The following is a 17,671-nucleotide window of genomic DNA, read 5'->3' as shown; positions in this document are numbered from 1 at the left end:
TCTTGCTGTGCTGTGCCTAAATGGGACTACTCCACAAAAGGTGCTTGCACGTAATCCAATTTCCTTCCTACTTGCTAGCTCCAAGGCTAGCAGAGTATTCTCCACTATTCTCCAGTGGCTCCATCTAAACAGCCAGCAGTGTAGTGTTTCATGATTGTATTGGCTTTTCTCTTATGGGGCCAATTCCTCTCGTTACCTCCCAGTACCAAAGCCTCTACCCATGCCTGCTAGGAGTCCAGGCTTTTATAGTGTCATTATGACTATAGATGGACCAACCAGCATTCGGCTGCAGAGAAGATATCACACACACACCTAGCATGGAGCACGGAACAGTCCACCTTCACTGCAGGTCAGCAAGCTAGAGAGCACTCCCACGAGACAGTCATAAAAATAAATAAAAATCACAGGCAGGCAAATTATAATGAATGTAATGATGCTAGGCTAGAACGTCCACATATACTGTAAACTCATTATCAGGTTTAACTCCCTGTTTGAAACAGAAAAGGTGAACGTCAGATCCAAGTGCACCAGCAAGGTAATAGGAGGACAGACAGATGGAGCACATAATAAATGAATGATTCACTAACACCATGATGATGATAATATTATTAGGCTCCAGAATTCCCCCTGCCCTACTGCTGTCCCATCTACAGTAGCTCCTGACTGCAGCTCAGTAGAGGAATGAGCTAATTCCACATCAACCTTTGAGGGCTGGGTCTATCAAATCAAGCATGCAGGCACGTGAAGTTCACTGAAAGGGAATCCACTGGAAGGGAATCCACTGGAAGGGAATCCACTGGAAGGGAATCCACTGAAAGGGAATCCACTGAAAGGGAATCCACTGAAAGGGAATCCACTGAAAGGGAATCCACTGAAAGGGAATCCACTGAAAGGGAATCCACTGGAAGGGAATCCACTGGAAGGGAATCCACTGGAAGGGAATCCACTGAAAGGGAATCCACTGAAAGGGAATCCACTGAAAGGGAATCCACTGAAAGGGAATCCACTGAAAGGGAATCCACTGAAAGGGAATCCACTGAAAGGGAATCCACTGAAAGGGAATCCATGTGGACATCTAGAGCAGAGCAAGAATTTGAACTCAGAAAGTAGATGTATAGTCATTCTAGATGAGTGTTTGGAACATTGTCTTACATAGGTTAAGAACAATGTTTCATTAGTTGCTACACAATTGACTGCTGCAATTCCCGAAATTAATTATGTAAATGTTCTGTTCTTGTGTAATTTATTGTGCTACAGTATATCATGCAATCTTGTACAATATTAAAGGAATGAAGGCAATTTGTTGGACTGGCTACAGGATTATGTCTGCAGAATTAATGATGTTACAGTAAGGAACCACAATTCAAACTACATTAGCCCAGTCAATCCACAGAAATACTACTTCTACACATCAACAGTCCTCATGCTAAATGGTATCCAATCATTCAATTTTAAAAAATCCCAAATTGAATCATTTGCATGAGATTTATTGAATGCACTTATTGAACACTTAGAATTACACTTATTTCACATGGCAATTCTGTGGAAGCAAGATAAGAGGCGTGAGGAAGAACCCACCCATTACTCATAATATACACACATCATGCAAACACGCTACCACATGCCAGAAGGCACATTTGGCAATATCTATGGAAATGTGTTGAGAGCGTTTTAGCCTAGAGAACCAATTTCGCCTAGTATTCACACACTCCTCAATCTCATAGGATAATGCTTTCGTTAGCTTCTGTACATTGACAGAGTCAAATTGGGGTCATGATAGGGGCTGCACCAAATGTTTGATGTATTATAATTGATAATGCTTATGTTGTATTAATAGAAGGGGAAGGGCTATAAGACCCCTCCACATTTATAGGGTCCTAGACTACAGATTAACTATATATATATATGTATAGTTATACTACTTCGTGCCTTACTGTAACATCATTAATTCTGCAGAATTAATGAGATGCTTCGAGGATGGCTGTTGTCGATGTGTTCCTTGTTCAAGCCCAGGTAGGGGCGAGGAGAGACAGAAGCTATACTGTTTCACTGGAAATACTAAAGTGCCTATAAGAACATCCAATAGTCAAAGGTATAGTGGGGAGAACAAGTATTTGATAACCTGCAAAATCGGCAGTGTTTCCTACCTACAAAGCATGTAGAGGTCTGTAATTTTTATCATAGGTACACTTCAACTGTGAGAGACGGAATCTAAAACAAAAATCCAGAAAATCACATTGTATGATTTTTAAGTAATTAATTTGCATTTTATTGCATGACATATTTGATCACCTACCAACCAGTAAGAATTCCGGCTCTCACAGACCTGTTTTTTTTTTTCTTTAAGAAGCCCTCCTGTTCTCCACTCATTATCGAAGTGACTATGCATAGGTAACAAACAAACAGCGAGTAGCAGCAGTCAATGTAAATTGTCCGGTGGCAATTTTTATGAATTGTTCAGCAGTCTAATGGCTTGGGGGTAGAAGCGAGGCTGAGGAGGCTTTTGGCCCTAGACTTGGTGCTCCGGTAATACTTGCCGTGCGGTAGCAGAGAAATCAGTCTATATATTGGGTGACTGGAGTGTCTGACAATGTTATGGGCTTTCCTCTGACACCGCCTATTATATAGGTCCTGGATGGCAGGAAGCTTGGCCCCAGTGATGTACTGGGCCGTTCGCACTACCCTCTGTAGCGCCTTAGATGCCGTGCAGTTGCCAAACCAGACAGTGATGCCACCGGTCAGGAAGTTCTCGATGGTGCAGCTGTAGAACCTTTTGAGGATCTGGGGGCCCATGCCAAATCTTTTCAGTCTCCTGGGAGGGAAAAGGTTTTGTCGTGTACACGACTGTCTTGGTACGTTTGGACCATGATAGTTCGTTGGTGATGTGGACACCAAGGAACTTGAAACCCTCGACTTGCTCCCCTATAGCCCCGTCGATGTTAATGGGGGCCTGATCGGCCCGCCTTTTCCTGTAGTCCACGATCCTTTGTCTTGCTTACATTGAGGGAGAGGTTGTTGTCCTGGCACCACACTGCCAGTTCTCCGACATCCTCCCTACAGGCTGTCTCATCGCTGTCGGTGATCAGGCCTACCACTGTTGTGTCATCAGCAAACTTGATGGTGTTGGAGTCGTGTTTGGCCACGCAGTCATGTGTGAACAGTGAATACAGGAGGGGACAAAGTACACACCCCTGAGGGGCCCCAGTTATAAGGATCAGTGTGGCAGACATATTGTTGTCTACTCTTACCACCTAGCAGTGGCCCGTCAGGAAGTCCAGGATCCAGTTGCAGAGGGAGGTGTTTAGTCCCAGAGTCCTTAGCTTAGTGATGAGCTTCGTGGGCACTATGGTGTTGAATGCTGAGCTGTAGTCGATGAACAGCATTCTCACAGTGGTTCTTTCTGTCCAGGTGAGAAAGGGCGGTGTGGAGTGCGATTGGGATTGCGTCATCTGTGGATCTGTTGGGGCGGTATGCGAATTGGAATGGGTCTAGGGTATCTGGGAGGATGCTGTTGATGTGAGCCATGACCAGCCTGTCAAAGCACTTGTGGTAGGATTCAATCTTAATCCTGTCTTGACGCTTTGCTTGTTTGATGGTTCGTCTGAGGGCATAGCTGGATTTCTTATAAGCGACCAAACTATCTACCAAGATTAGTCTCCCGCTCCTTGAAAGCGGTAGCTCTAGCCTTTAGCTCGATACGGACGTTGCCTGTAGTCCATGGCTTCTGGTTGGGATATGTACGTACATTCACTGTGGGGAAGACATCGTCGATGCACTTATTGATGAAGGCAATAATGACTGAGGTGGTGTATTCCTCAATGCCATTGGATAAATCCCGGAACACATTCCAGTCTGTGCTAGCAAAACAGTCATGTAGTGGTAAATAGACTGCTATGAATAATACAGATGAGAACTCTTGGTAGATAGTTTGGTCGACAACTTAACATAAGATACTCTACCTCAGGCGAGCAATACCTTGAGACTTCTTTAATATTAGACATCACGTACCAGCTGTTATTGACAAAAAGACACACACCACCACCCCAGAAGTCCAGAAGTTATTTTCAGTCATAGACTGTAGCAGAAACATTATGTACACAATAAGTTAAAAAATAAGTTACTCAAAACGCAAAAAAAATGTAATGCCAATTTATAGACTGTAGACATCCAATTTAACTTAATTTTTACAGTTATACTTTTACTGAGTTTTTATTCATTATACTGAATAGTTATTCATGCTTAGTTAGCAGCATTCAAAAGTACAGTACTTCCATAATAATAGGCTCATGGTAGGATGCAGAAAAATATGCTACTGAAACATGGCATAGTGGGGGTCTGAGGTTGGGATGCAGATTCTGGTAAAGAAGGAGACTGGTAAACACAGAGTAGCACCACAGCAAGTCCAATATAATCCTGTGGTACTATACACAGACAGGCTGCAGATTGGCCAATTCTCCCCCAGTGGGCCAACGCGCCCACATGACCATGGTGGCCAAGGCGACACACAAACACACAGCTGACTCTGCAGTACCATATCTACCAGTCTCAGAGACAACAGGAAACAGAGCCACAGGATCCTATTCCCACCAAAGGATGAAAAAAAATTCTCCATGTGGCCTTCGACCTGTCAAACATGAATGTGCTCCATCTATGTGAAGATTTAAAGTACTCATGCAGCATTACCTTCCTGAGGGCATATAGGGTAGGAATGAAAGGTCAAAACGTATAGCTCATCCATCCACCACTCAGCAGAGTTTGCATGCTAAGCTCACAGGACGAGAGGTCATTTCTATAACTAGAAAAAGGGTACATATTTTTGATTGAGGTGCACGTGAGATGTAGGATGCCACTGCAATACATGTTACAGTGTGTCAAATTGTATGCCACACCCGAAGGGAATTTTCTACTTTTAAACTCGGACAAAACAGAGATGCTAGTTCTAGGTCCCAAGAAACAAAGAGATCTTCTGTTGAATCTGACAATTAATCTTGATGGTTGTACAGTCATCTCAAATAAAACTGTTTCAAGGACAGATTTTTTTCCATCTACGTAACATTGCAAAAATCAGAAACTTTCTGTCCAAAAATGATGCAGAAAAATGTATTCAAGCTTTTGTCACTTCTAGGTTAGACTACTGCAATGCTCTACTTTCTGGCTACCCGGATAAAGCACTAAATAAACTTCAGTTAGTGCCAAATACGGCTGCTAGAATCCTGACTAGAACCAAAAAATGTGATCATATTACTCCAGTGCTAGCCTCCCTACACTGGCTTCCTGTCAAGGCAAGGGCTGATTTCAAGGTTTTACTGCTAACCTACAAAGCATTACATGGGCTTGCTCCTACCTATCTCTCTGATTTGGTCCTGCCGTACATACCTACACAAGACGCAGGCCTCCTAATTGTCCCTAGAATTTCCAAGCAAACAGCTGGAGGCAGGGCTTTCTCCTATAGAGCTCCATTTGTATGGAATGGTCTGCCTACCCATGTAAGAGACGCAAACTCGGTCTCAACATTTAAGTCTTTACTGAAGACTCATCTCTTCAGTGGGTCATATGATTGAGTGTAGTCTGGCCCAGGAGTGGGAAGGTGAACGGAAAGGCTCTGGAGCAACGAACCGCCCTTGCTGTCTCTGCCTGGCCGGTTCCCCTCTTTCCACTGGGATTCTCTGCCTCTAACCCTATTACGGGGGCTGAGTCACTGGCTTACTGGGGCTCTTTCATACCGTCCCTAGGAGGGGTGCGTCACTTGAGTGGGTTGAGTCACTGATGTGATCTTCCTGTCTGGGTTGGTGCCCCCCCCTTGGGTTGTGCCGTGGCGGAGATCTTTGTGGGCTATACTCGGCCTTGTCTCAGGATGGTAAGTTGGTGGTTGAAGATATCCCTCTAGTGGTGTGGGAGCTGTGCTTTGGCAAAGTGGGTGGGGTTATATCCTTCCTGTTTGGCCCTGTCCGGTGGTGTCTTCGGATGGGGCCACAGTGTCTCCCGACCCCTCCTGTCTCAGCCTCCAGTATTTATGCTGCAGTAGTTTATGTGTCGGGGGGCTAGGGTCAGTTTGTTATATCTGGAGTACTTCTCCTGTCCTATTCGGTGTCCTGTGTGAATTTAAGTGTGCTCTCTCCAATTCTCTCTTTCTTTCTCTCTCTCGGAGGACCTGAGCCCTAGGACCATGCCTTAGGAGTACCTGACATGATGACTCCTTGCTGTCCCCAGTCCAGCTGGCCGTGCTGCTGCTCCAGTTTCAACTGTTCTGCCTGTGATTATTATTATTGGACCATGCTGGTCATTTATGAACATTTGAACATCTTGGCCATGTTCTGTTATAATCTCTACCCTGCACAGCCAGAAGAGGACTGGCCACCCCACATAGCCTGGTTCCTCTCTAGGTTTCTTCCTAGGTTTTGGCCTTTCTAGGGAGTTTTTCCTAGCCACCGTGCTTCTACACCTGCATTGCTTGCTGTTTGGGGTTTTAGGCTGGGTTTCTGTACAGCACTTTGAGATATCAGCTGATGTACGAAGGGCTATATAAATACATTTGATTTGATCACATTTCTATGCCACTTAAAACATTTACGGTACGTTATATTTCACACACAGGTTTCAGCCCTCTCAGCTCTGTCTACTTGTCCCAGGCTAGCTAGGTGATGGTGGACTATTGTGCTCCAATTACCATGTGGTACTAAATCTGACAGACCAGGGCTGCTTGGCATGATGGAAAACCTACTTAAACAAATAAAGGCTGCGATGAATGTGACCAAGGGGAGGCTCTGAATGCTTGATAAAAAAAATGGAATACTATCTGCAGCGTGTACAGACTTAAACACAGTTCCAGGACATGTAGGTGCTCTGCAAGGCCAAAGGCACCTCCAGTGACAGCCCAAGGACAGGTTATTACGGAAGGGATGGGAAAGGGAAAAGGGGATACCTAGTCAGCTGTACAACTGAATGCACTCAACTGAAATGTGTCTTCCGCATTTAAAACAACCCCTCTGAATCAGAGGTGCGGGGGCTGGCATAATTGACATCCATATCTTCGGCGCCCAGGGAACAGTGGGCCTACATGGCTTTTTATAAATGCATCTTGAAAGATGGAGCATGGGTAATGGATGGCATAAGGGAGGAATCCTGCCCACGTGCACTGCACGCTCTCACAGACACGCCAAATTAGAGTGTTTTTAATTAATAGTGAGATATAAGATGCAGTGTGGTGCTGTAATCCTGCAGTGAACTTGGAACGAAAAAAAGAAAGTGGACTGTCTGGTACCATTCGATTACACTCGCTCCAGTCAACCAACTGACATTTGGCCGATAATAGATCTTCCAGAAATTACTAACTTCCATATACCAACACCAATATGCCATGTACATTATGGTCATTTAGGTACAAACGTAAGGTCTGCTAGGCAGAACTAACCTTGGTGGTGTCATCATGTGACCGTTGGTACCGTTTCCACCGGCACCCATAGATCCCTGTGAGACATGACAAACACAGCTGCCTCTCGTAAACCTGCAGGGGTTGGTGCTTCACCATGCTCCTTCAGTTCTGGCACGCCTCCAGACCTCTAACATCCCATTGACCAAACAGGAAACCTGCATGGGAGAGCAACAAGAAAACAGAAACATTAGTATTGCCTACAATACATTCTAAAAAAGGAAATATTGTATCCATTAGGACACAAGACCAGTGCAAGGTTGATTGTTATGGGTATTTCACTGAGGTGACATTTGAACATCAACAGTCTGCAAGACAGATGAAATTTGAATAGCAACATGCCACACGCTTATTTACGCACTGAATGAGAAAAGAAAGATAGCGCAGTTAGAGATGGCAGCTTCGCTTCAAGTCCTTTGGAAACTGTGCATTATTTCATTTTTTTATGTATTATTTCTTACATTGTTAGCCCAGAAAACCTTAAGTGTTATTACATTCAGCCGGGAAGAATTACTGGATATCAGAGAGACGTCAACTTACCAGCACAACGACCAGGAATACGACTTTCCCAAAGCGGATCCTTTGTCTGCACCTCCCAGGGCATTTGAACTGATTACAGAGGCCGACCCAAAACAACACCGTCGGAGGAGCGGTCTTCTAGCAGTCTTCTAGAGGAGCGGTCTTCCTTCGGATGCACATAGATCACCCACCACTTCCAAGTATATTACTCGCTAATGTCCAGTCCCTAGGAGGTCACTCTTTTCAATGAGTTTTTATTGGGAATTCAGATTTCTAAGGGACCTTCTTGCAGTTCCTATCGCTTCCACTGGATGTCAACAGTCTTTAGAAATTGGTTGAGGTTATTCCTTTGTGTAATGAAGAAGTACAGCCATCTTGAACGAGGGTCACTTGAAGTGTACTGTTAGATAGAGGCGCGTGACCAGAAAGCATGCTTCAGTTTGTTTTCTTCCTGTATTGAACACAGATCATCCAGTCTTCAATTTTATCGATTATTTACGTAAAAAAATACCTAAAGTTGTATAACAAAAGTAGTTTGAAATGTTTTGACAAAGTTAACAGGTAACTTTAGAGATATGTTGTAGTCACATTGAGCAAGTTGGAACCGGTGCTTTTCTGGATCTAACGCGCCAAATAAATTGACATTTTGGATATATATATAGACAGAATTAATCGAACAAAATTATCATTTGTGATGTTTATGGGACATATTGGAGTGCCAACAAAAGAAGCTCGTCAAAGGTAAGGCATGAATTATATTTTTATTTTAGCGTTTTGTGTCGCGCCTGCAGGGTTGAAATATGCTTTCTCTCTTTGTTTACTATGGTGCTATCCTCAGATAATAGCATCGTTTGGTTTAGCTGAAAAGCCTTTTTGAAATCTGACATGTTGGCTGGATTCACAACAAGTGTAGCTTTAATTTGCTATCTTGCATGTGTGATTTAATGAAAGTTAGATTTTTATAGTAAATTTATTTGAATTTGGCGCTCTGCATTTTCCCTGGCTTTTGGTCAGGTGGGACGCGCATACCCCAGAGAGGTTAACAAAGTCGACGAAATTAGGGCAAGAGTTGCTTTCCAAAGAGATATCTGGGATTGTAACTAGAGGTCAACCGATAATGATTATTCAACGCTAATACCGATTATTGGAGGACCAAAAAAAGCCGATACTGATTACTCAGACGATTTTAATATATATATATATATATTTGTAATAATGACAATTACAACAATACTGAATGAACAATGAACACTTATTTTAACTTAATATAATACATAAATAAAATCCATTTAGTCTCAAATAAATAATGAAACATGCTCAATTTGGTTTAAATAATGCAAAAACACAGTGTTGGAGAAGAAAGTAAAAGTGCAATATGTGCCATGTAAAAAAGCTAACGTTTAAGTTCCTTGCTCAGAACATATGAAAGCTGATAGTTCAATATTCCCAGTAAATAAATATTAGGTTGCAGTTATTATAGGAATTATGACTCGTTGACTATTTCTCTCTATACCATTTGTATTTCACATACCTTTGACTATTGGATGTTCTAATAGGCACTTTAGTATTGCCAGACTGCTCTATCAAATGTCAAATCATAGACTTTATTATAATAATCACAGAAATACGAGCCTTTGGTCATTAATATGGTGAAATCCGGAAACAATCATTTCAAAAACAAAATGCTTATTCTTTCAGTGAAACACAGAACCATTCCGTATTTTCTCAAACGGGTGGCAACCCTAAGTCTAAATATTGTTGTTACATTGCACAACCTTCAATGTTATGTTATAGAGACAAAGTGGAGTCAGAATTCAACGGCTTGAACACAAGACGTATGTGGCAGGGTCTACAGACAATCACGGATTACAAAAAAACAGCCTCGTTGTGGACATCGACGTCTCGCTCCCAGACAAATTAAACAACTTCTTTGCGCTCTTTCATGACAATACAGTGCCACCAACACGGCCCGCTACCAAAGACTGTGGGCTCTCCTCCTCCGTGGCCAACGTGAGTAAAAGAAATTAAACATGTTAACCCTTGCAAGGCTGCCGGCCCAGACGGCATCCCTAGCCACGTCCTCAGAACATGCACAGGCCAGCTGGCTGGTTTGTTGACGGGCATATTTAATCAATCCCTATCCCAGTCTGCTGTCCCCACATGCTTCAAGATGGCCACCATTGTTCCTGTTCCCAAGAAAGCTAAGGTAACTGAACTAAATAACTATCGCCCTGTTGCACTTACTTCTGTCATCATGAAGTGCTTTGAGAGACTAGTCAAGGATCATATCACCTCCACCTTAGACCCACTCCACAAACAATGCAATCGCCATCACACTGCCCTATCCCATCTGGACAAGAGAAATACCGATGTAAGAATGCTGTTCGTTGACTACAGCTTAGCATTCAACACCATAGTACCTTTCACATTCATCATTAAGCTTGAGACCCTGCGTCTCGACCCCACCCTGTGCAACTGGGTCCTGGACTTCCTGACGGGCCGCCCCCAGGTGTTTAAGGTAGGAAACATCTCGACTCCGCTGATCCTCAACTCTGGGGCCCCACAAGGGTGCGTTCTCAGCCCCCTCCTGTACTCCCTGTTCACCCACGACTGCGTGGCCATGCACACCTCCAACTCAATCATCAAGTTTGCAGACAACACTACAGAGGTAGGCTTGACTACCAACAAGGAGGTGAGGGCCCTTGGAGTGTGGTGTCAGGAAAATAACCTCACTCAATGTCTCCATAACGAGAGATGACTGTGCACTTCAGGAAACAGCAAAAGGGAGAACCCCCCTATCCACATCGACGGGACAGCAGTGGAGGTGGTGGGAAGTTTTTTGTTCCTCGTGTACATATCACCGACAAACTGAAATGGTCCACGCACACAGACCGTGTAGTGAAGAAGGCGCTACAGCACCTCTTTAGCCTCAAGAGGCTGAACAATTTGGCTTGTCTCCTAAAACCCTCACTAACTTTTACTGGTACACAATTGAGAGCATCCTGTCGCGCTGCATCACCGACTTGTACGGCGCTTGAAACACCCACAACCGCAGAGCTCTCCAGAGGGTGATGCGGTCTGCACATCGCATCACCAGGGGCACACTACCTGCCCTCCAGGACACCTACAACACCCGATGTCACAGGAAGGCAAAAAAGATGAAGTCACTACCTGTTCACCCTGCTTCCATCCAGAAGGCGAGGTCAGCACAGGTGCATCAAAGCTGGGACAAAAAGACTGAAAAACTCCTGAAAGTCCTCCGGAAAGTAGCAGAAATTAAACTTTCACCTAGCGGTGTATAGGCTCTGTTTAATCGATAAATGATTAATAGAAATGACAGTTTCTATGTGAAGGAAGACGTATGAGATCACATTTTACATAACTTTTTAGTAGAAGCCAGGGATGAAATTGCGGATTCCTTACGATGGGAAATTGGCTAAATTTGGGTTGAAGAATCTAGGCGAAATGCCAGGGGAATGGACTCTAAAGGTAACACATTTAAATTAGATGGCTAAACACTCCTTGCAAACTCAGAATGCCTTGTTTATTTTTTTTCTGATATGAGACATTGTGGTTTTATTTTTAAATAGATTTACGTTTTATGTAGTCTTATTCTGGAATTGATTCTAGAATGTTCGAAAGGGTGGAGGGGTCACGAGGAATTGGTATAGGGGTTACCAAACCTAAAATGAAATTTAAAATGTTTTATGTGGTGGTTATGGAGAATAATGAGGTAAGAAGACCAGTGTTAGACTCGGTGGTGAGAGAATGTTGCCGTGTCTAAGGGTAGTACATGCTAAATAAAGGATGGGGTGGATTAAAACAAACATTTCATGATTGGAGTCAGGAGAGTGAATTTACAATTAACAGGTTTAGTTTATAATTAATACTTTTGGATTGCTGATTAAAAAGTTGCATAGTGAATGCTAACGGAATGTACACTTTTCCAAAAGAGCGGTTTCATTATTTTGATTTGGAAGGTCCCCTGAGATTGAGGGAGGAGAGCAGTTAGTGAAATTCGGCAGTTTGAGGTAATAATGTAATTGGATTAGGCCATAAACGAGTTCAAGATAATAAGTGAGGCCGGTTCATGTGTGTTCTGGACCTACGGTTCACCAGCACGCACACACCATTTACTGGTTCCGAATGTGCGTTTAGTGGTGTATTGATACTGTGGGATTTATTGGATGGGGTCTTCTCAATTCAGTTAAATTGGGAATGCAGAAGGATGGAAATGTTTGAAAAGGTACTTAAATTGTTTCTGAAGGACAGGGAAAGAAAAGGTGGAGGAAACATTTTAATGGTGTCGAATGCCCTGTATCCTAAAAAATTCTCGTGAGCAATGATCAACCTCACTAGAAATTAACCAAACACAGGGATTTAATTAAAAAATTAATGAGAAACACCAGTCTCGATCCAAATTGTACCATTACTTTAGGAGATTATTATTTCCGTAGGGAGTTAAAGAGTTGTAATTCTATTTTGATTAGTTATTCAAATTGGTTTATTTTTGATTTAACATGTTTTTGAATCACGTGTTCCAAAGGGGAAAATTACCATTTCCCTGAGGTCCTGGTCCTTGTGTACTTATACAGTGGTACAGTGTTCAGTCTGCTTATAGAAAGGAAAATATATGTTAATAAGGGATGACAATTATTTAAAATGGATTGTGATATATGTATTGCTGATTTCATTTTGTGTTTTTGTTTTGATACAAATTTTACCAGATTGGATAATGGAGTGTGGAATTCTGCGAGGGGTTAGGGTGCTAACTTCATAATCTGGTAACTCTTCCAAGAGGTCGCCAGTAGAATAAAGGAGTATGGACTAATTTAGAAAAATGGTTTTAGCAGTAACAATACGTTATGCTTATTGACATTTGTCGTTGAGATCTTAATTTTATTTTTTTATATATTTTTTTACCTTTATTTTACTAGGCAAGTCAGTTAAGAACAAATTCTTATTTTCAATGACGGCCTAGGAACAGTAGGTTAACTGCCTGTTCAGGGGCAGAACGACAGATTTGTACCTTGTCAGCTCGGGGATTCGAACTTGCAACCTTTCGGTTACTATTCCAACGCTCTAACCACTAGGCTACCCTGCCGCCCCGAGATAATGTTATGAAGAATGGGTTCATGTCAAAATTCATCAATGTTTGTCTGGATTTCCTGAAACGGAAATTAAATCAACTAAACTATTGTTATGATCTGTACTTTGAGGTTATCATGGGAAGGTGGTCAGATAGTTTCTTAATGCATGGTAGGAATAATTTGACCACAGAGTGTGTGTAAACCTCAAAACCCTCCCTAACCGGCTGAAGAAAGAGCGACAAAGGCGTGCAATGAGAGACAGTGACTTTTACCACTCCTATCTGAGTCCGAGCCATAAACCAGGGCCAGGGTGCTGAGAGCACCTGTGGAGTGAATGTGGAGAGAGAGAGAACAGCTCAGGTGAGACAACAGCTTGTGTACATGGGAGAAACGGAACTATCTACTTGGATATTAAAAATTGGGACATTATCAAGGGCCATGAAATGTCACAGGCAAATGTTACATTGGGAAAATGAACTGTAAACGCTATCTGAAGAAGACACGCTAGAATGATAAGTGTCGGGTGAAGGAAAGTGGGGAGGGGGGGTTGTATACACCCTGCTAACTATTTAGACTAAGAATGCATTGAGATACTGATCTTTTATTACCAGGCCACTCGTGACAGCAAAACAGGGACAAAAGGGGGCTGTAATGAGAAGAGTCATTACCAGCAATAAAAAGTTGTTCATAAACAGGGATGATGTGTGCTAAATTGGACTGTCATTCTACATTTTGGTTGGATAATTTATTAAATGGTTTTATTTGTGATTGGGATACAGCGAGAGAGAATTGCTACAGAACGATGAGGGGTGGGGGCGATGCTAAAATGTATTTGGCCGAGAGAGTCTCCAGAAACCTTATCTCTAAGTGTCATCCTGAAGGGAGGTGGTTTGTTAGGGAATCACTGGATTATAGCTTGGGACAACCATGAAAGTTTTTTGTTCTCTTTTGTTTTACCCCGTATTCAGAATTTTAATGTTACATCGCATCAATGGGTGGTGCTAAGTTATTAAACATGTACTTTGATTTGATTTGACTTCATTACCAACATATTGCACTGAACTAGAAAGACATAAGTGGTCGTTGAATTACAATAAACATGTAACTTTTAATTGCATATAACTACCTAACACATTAATTAATTATGGCAGATTGGTTTCACTACCCCTTTACAGAAATAGGCCTACAATTGGAATATTGCTCAACTTCAATTCAACAATTCCCCCAGAATATTAAAGCTTCTTGATGGATGACTGCTCGATCCACACAGCAGACATTGTGGGCTAGGTTGGGAATGATGTGTTACACGTGTAGCGCAAAGTTTTACGTGGCGTCATTATGTCATGTACCTACAGTTGAAGTCGGAAGTTTACATACACCTTAGCCAAGTACATTTAAACTCAGTTTTTCACAATTCCTGACATTTAATCCTAGTAAAAATTCCCTTCTTAGGTCAGTTAGGATCAACACTTAAACTATTATTCAGACATTTCACATTCTTAAAATATAATTACTTATTTCAGCTTTAATTTCTTTCATCACATTCCCAGTGGGTCAAAAAAGTACATGCACTCAATTAGTATTTGGTAGCATTGCCTTGAAATTGTTTAACTTGGGTCAAACGTTTTGGGTAGCCTTCCACAAGCTTCCCATAATAAGTTAGATGCATTTTGGCCCATTCCTCCTGACAGAGCTGCGTGGTCCCATGTGTTTATACATGCATACTATTGTTTGTACAGATGAACGTGGTACCTTCAGACATTTGGAAATTGCTCCCAAGGATGAACCAGAATTGTTTTCTGAGGTCTTGGCTGATTTCTTTGGATTTTCCCATGATGTCAAGCAAAGAGGCACTGAGTTTGAAGGTAGGCCTTGAAATACATCCACAGGTACACCTCTAATTGACTCAAATAATCTCAATTAGCCTAGCAGAAACTTCTAGCCATGACATAATTTTCTGGAATTTTCCAAGCCGTTTAACTTCTTATGGCCACGATGGGTAGATTAACGGCACAGTCAACTTAGTGTACGTAAACTTCTGACCCACTGGAATTGTGATACAGAGTGAAATAATGAGTGAAATAGTCTGTCTGAAAACAATTGTTGGAAAAATGACTTGTGTCATACAAAGTAGATGTCCTAACCGACTTGCCAAAACTATAGTTTGTTAACAAGAAATTTGTGGAGCGGTTGAAAAACGAGTTTTATTGACTCCAACCTAAGTGTATGTAAACTTCCGACTTCAACTGTACATTATATAGGTATGCACGTCAGCTTTGACATTGGTTTTGCAAATCGGTGTTAAACTAGACATTGCCGATACTGATGTTGGCATTTTTAGCTAATATCGTCTGATTCCGATATGTTCACCGATATATCGTGCATCCCTAATCAAAGCAAAAAAAATAGATGTTCCCAAGTGTCATTGAAGTACCTCAGTAAAATAGAACACACAGTACTAGTGGCGGACTGGCCATCTGGCATGACAGGCAAATGCCAGATGGGTTGGTCTATTTTTAGCGCAGTGGGTCTGTCTAACTTGGTTTTATTGAGCAAAATGATAATTATCTGGCTAGTAATGGAGGCCTCAAGGGGAAAAAAATGTCTGGTGTGGGGGCCTCAAGGGAGGGGAAAAAATGTACTTGTGTTAGAAATGCCAGGGCCGATTTCTGGTCCCAGTCCACCCCTGCACAGTACAATGACAAGCCCTTTCAGTGCTTTGATACAAAGCCAAGACACAAATTCGAATTGCCATTGTCAAATCCTGTTTCCAATGACAACTGTCTGCCTCTTGTGGCTTCCATCGATACCTACAAGGTCAGAGCTAAATTACAATCTAGTCATAATTTAAAGGACTGGGCAGGTGGGGCAGGAGTCAGTTTTTGCCTGGGTCTACTCTGACTAATCACAGATTAATTACTCAGAGATTGACTGAAATATCCTGCTGGCTCAGCAGCAACTCATATCAGCTCTAATAACAATAATAATGACATTAACATTAAGCCTGGGCCTGGCTGGCTCCATACTGTATGTGTCACAGTCCTCCTGGGGTATGAATGAGCATGCTAATCAAGTTTACTCTGAAAAATGCATGTCGATTACAATCTGAAAGTGAAACGATCTAAGATGTTATCAAGACTGTAAATAATTTATCTGTACACAAGATTACAACCGAGGATGTGAGTTTAAACTGTTAGTAAACATGGCTTGGTGATTAATGAAAATTATTACAAATGGAGATTAGAATGCAATATTATCAGCATGTTTCTCAATTGAAGACTTTGCCTGACTTGCTAGTCCTTCCACTGCGCAGGTTTTAATTGCAGTGATCCTATGGGCTGTCTTTGTGAGCAGCGCTGTGTTTTAGGAGGGATTTGAAATACATGTTAATTACACTCATCAGCATGCAATCAGGGCGATGTGAGCTCTGCTGCTCTAGACAGCTGTTTATTTGCATCGTAGGAGGGGGCTGTGCTTCATGTTATTTGTGGAACTGCAGTGAGAAGGGCAGGGGGCTTGTCAAGACCACCCTGTCATGCCCCAGCTGGCCCTGTGGTGCAGCTCCGCGACCAGACCAAAATCAGGCTGAGCCATGTGGTGGAGTAAGACTAGTCCTGGCTGAGGAGCTTCAGGGTGCTGTAGGGTTTAGCTGAGGATCAGACACTGCTGCCTTCTCTGCCTTGCAGCAGCACAGCCATTTGATCATCTGTTTTTTGTCTAAATAAATCACATCAGAGGGGTGGATGGATGCATAACACAAGTACAAACCATGGGCTTATACAATCTGCTGTGGAAACTAACTGCTGTTCAAAGACTTCCCAACCTCCCAGGAGGGGGTGAGGAATGGATATATTAAAGGGAGTACTGCATAATGAAGTAGTTCCGGCTTCTATTCTTGGGCACTATCGCGTGTGTGTGTGTGTAAGTGTATTAATATGGAGAAGAAAGGACTTGGGAGGGTCTTAGTTCCATAGACAGGATGATGACACTGAACTAACCAACTTCAAATATGAGCTCAAGTAAAACATATACACACACACCTATTCTAGGTCATCCTATTATGTAGTGGGGTTAATAAACAGCACTCAACTTCACTGTAGTGAATATCTTGGATCATGCCATTCTCTGATAATTATTTGTATTTAGGTTTCTAGTCCAGTCAGGTTTCCAGAGTAGAGATTGATCGTTACAGAATATCCATTGCCCAACGAAGTGGATGGGTATTTTCAAATGGACCAATGGAAAGGCATGACCAATGACAATGGTTGGGCCTACTCTTAGACTAGCTGTTCCAGTTCAGCATTAGTCACTAATACATTATACTGCACAGAATGCAGACAATTTGATATTCACAGAAAGGTTGTTTGCATTAGATAATGAACAGGCAAAGAGAGATGAGTAAAGGTGTAGACCTGTGGTCATCAACAGGTCAATCATGATCAATGTCGATCTCTAAGGCATTCCTTGTCAATCACCAAACATTTATGTTAAAAAAAAACAACGATAAAGCCTTGCGTTCCTATTTTTTTTTAAATTGTTTCGAGTTGTTGGCGGTTGGTGCACTTGAGTCAGCAGCCCTAGTGCCGGGAAGGCAGTGTTCCCATTTTTAACCATTTCACGTGTCTGATGGTAG

General features: G+C 42.3%; 1 protein-coding gene across 6 annotated transcripts in view; it reads right to left on the bottom strand.

Moving 5' to 3' along the window:
- LOC112267446 (glycerophosphodiester phosphodiesterase domain-containing protein 5) overlaps positions 1-17,671 on the bottom strand; it is a 104,516-nt gene that overhangs the window by 44,714 nt on the left and 42,131 nt on the right. For 4 of the 6 annotated variants that reach the window (XR_006078848.1, XR_006078849.1, XM_042297546.1 and 1 more), the window contains exon 2: positions 7,412-7,587. Coding sequence is in view for 4 of the 6 variants with exons in the window: in XM_042297546.1 (XP_042153480.1) it covers positions 7,412-7,528 (117 nt within the window). In the remaining 2 variants the exon portion in view is untranslated. Of the gene's footprint in view, positions 1-7,411; positions 7,588-7,969; positions 8,226-17,671 lie in introns of those variants that run through there. The other 2 variants (XM_042297549.1, XM_042297547.1) reach the window with 2 other exon arrangements.

This window comes from Oncorhynchus tshawytscha, linkage group LG14, assembly GCF_018296145.1.
Source record: "Oncorhynchus tshawytscha isolate Ot180627B linkage group LG14, Otsh_v2.0, whole genome shotgun sequence".
NCBI classification, from domain to species: Eukaryota; Metazoa; Chordata; class Actinopteri; order Salmoniformes; family Salmonidae; genus Oncorhynchus; species Oncorhynchus tshawytscha.
This window is presented reverse-complemented; position numbering and strand designations above follow the sequence as displayed.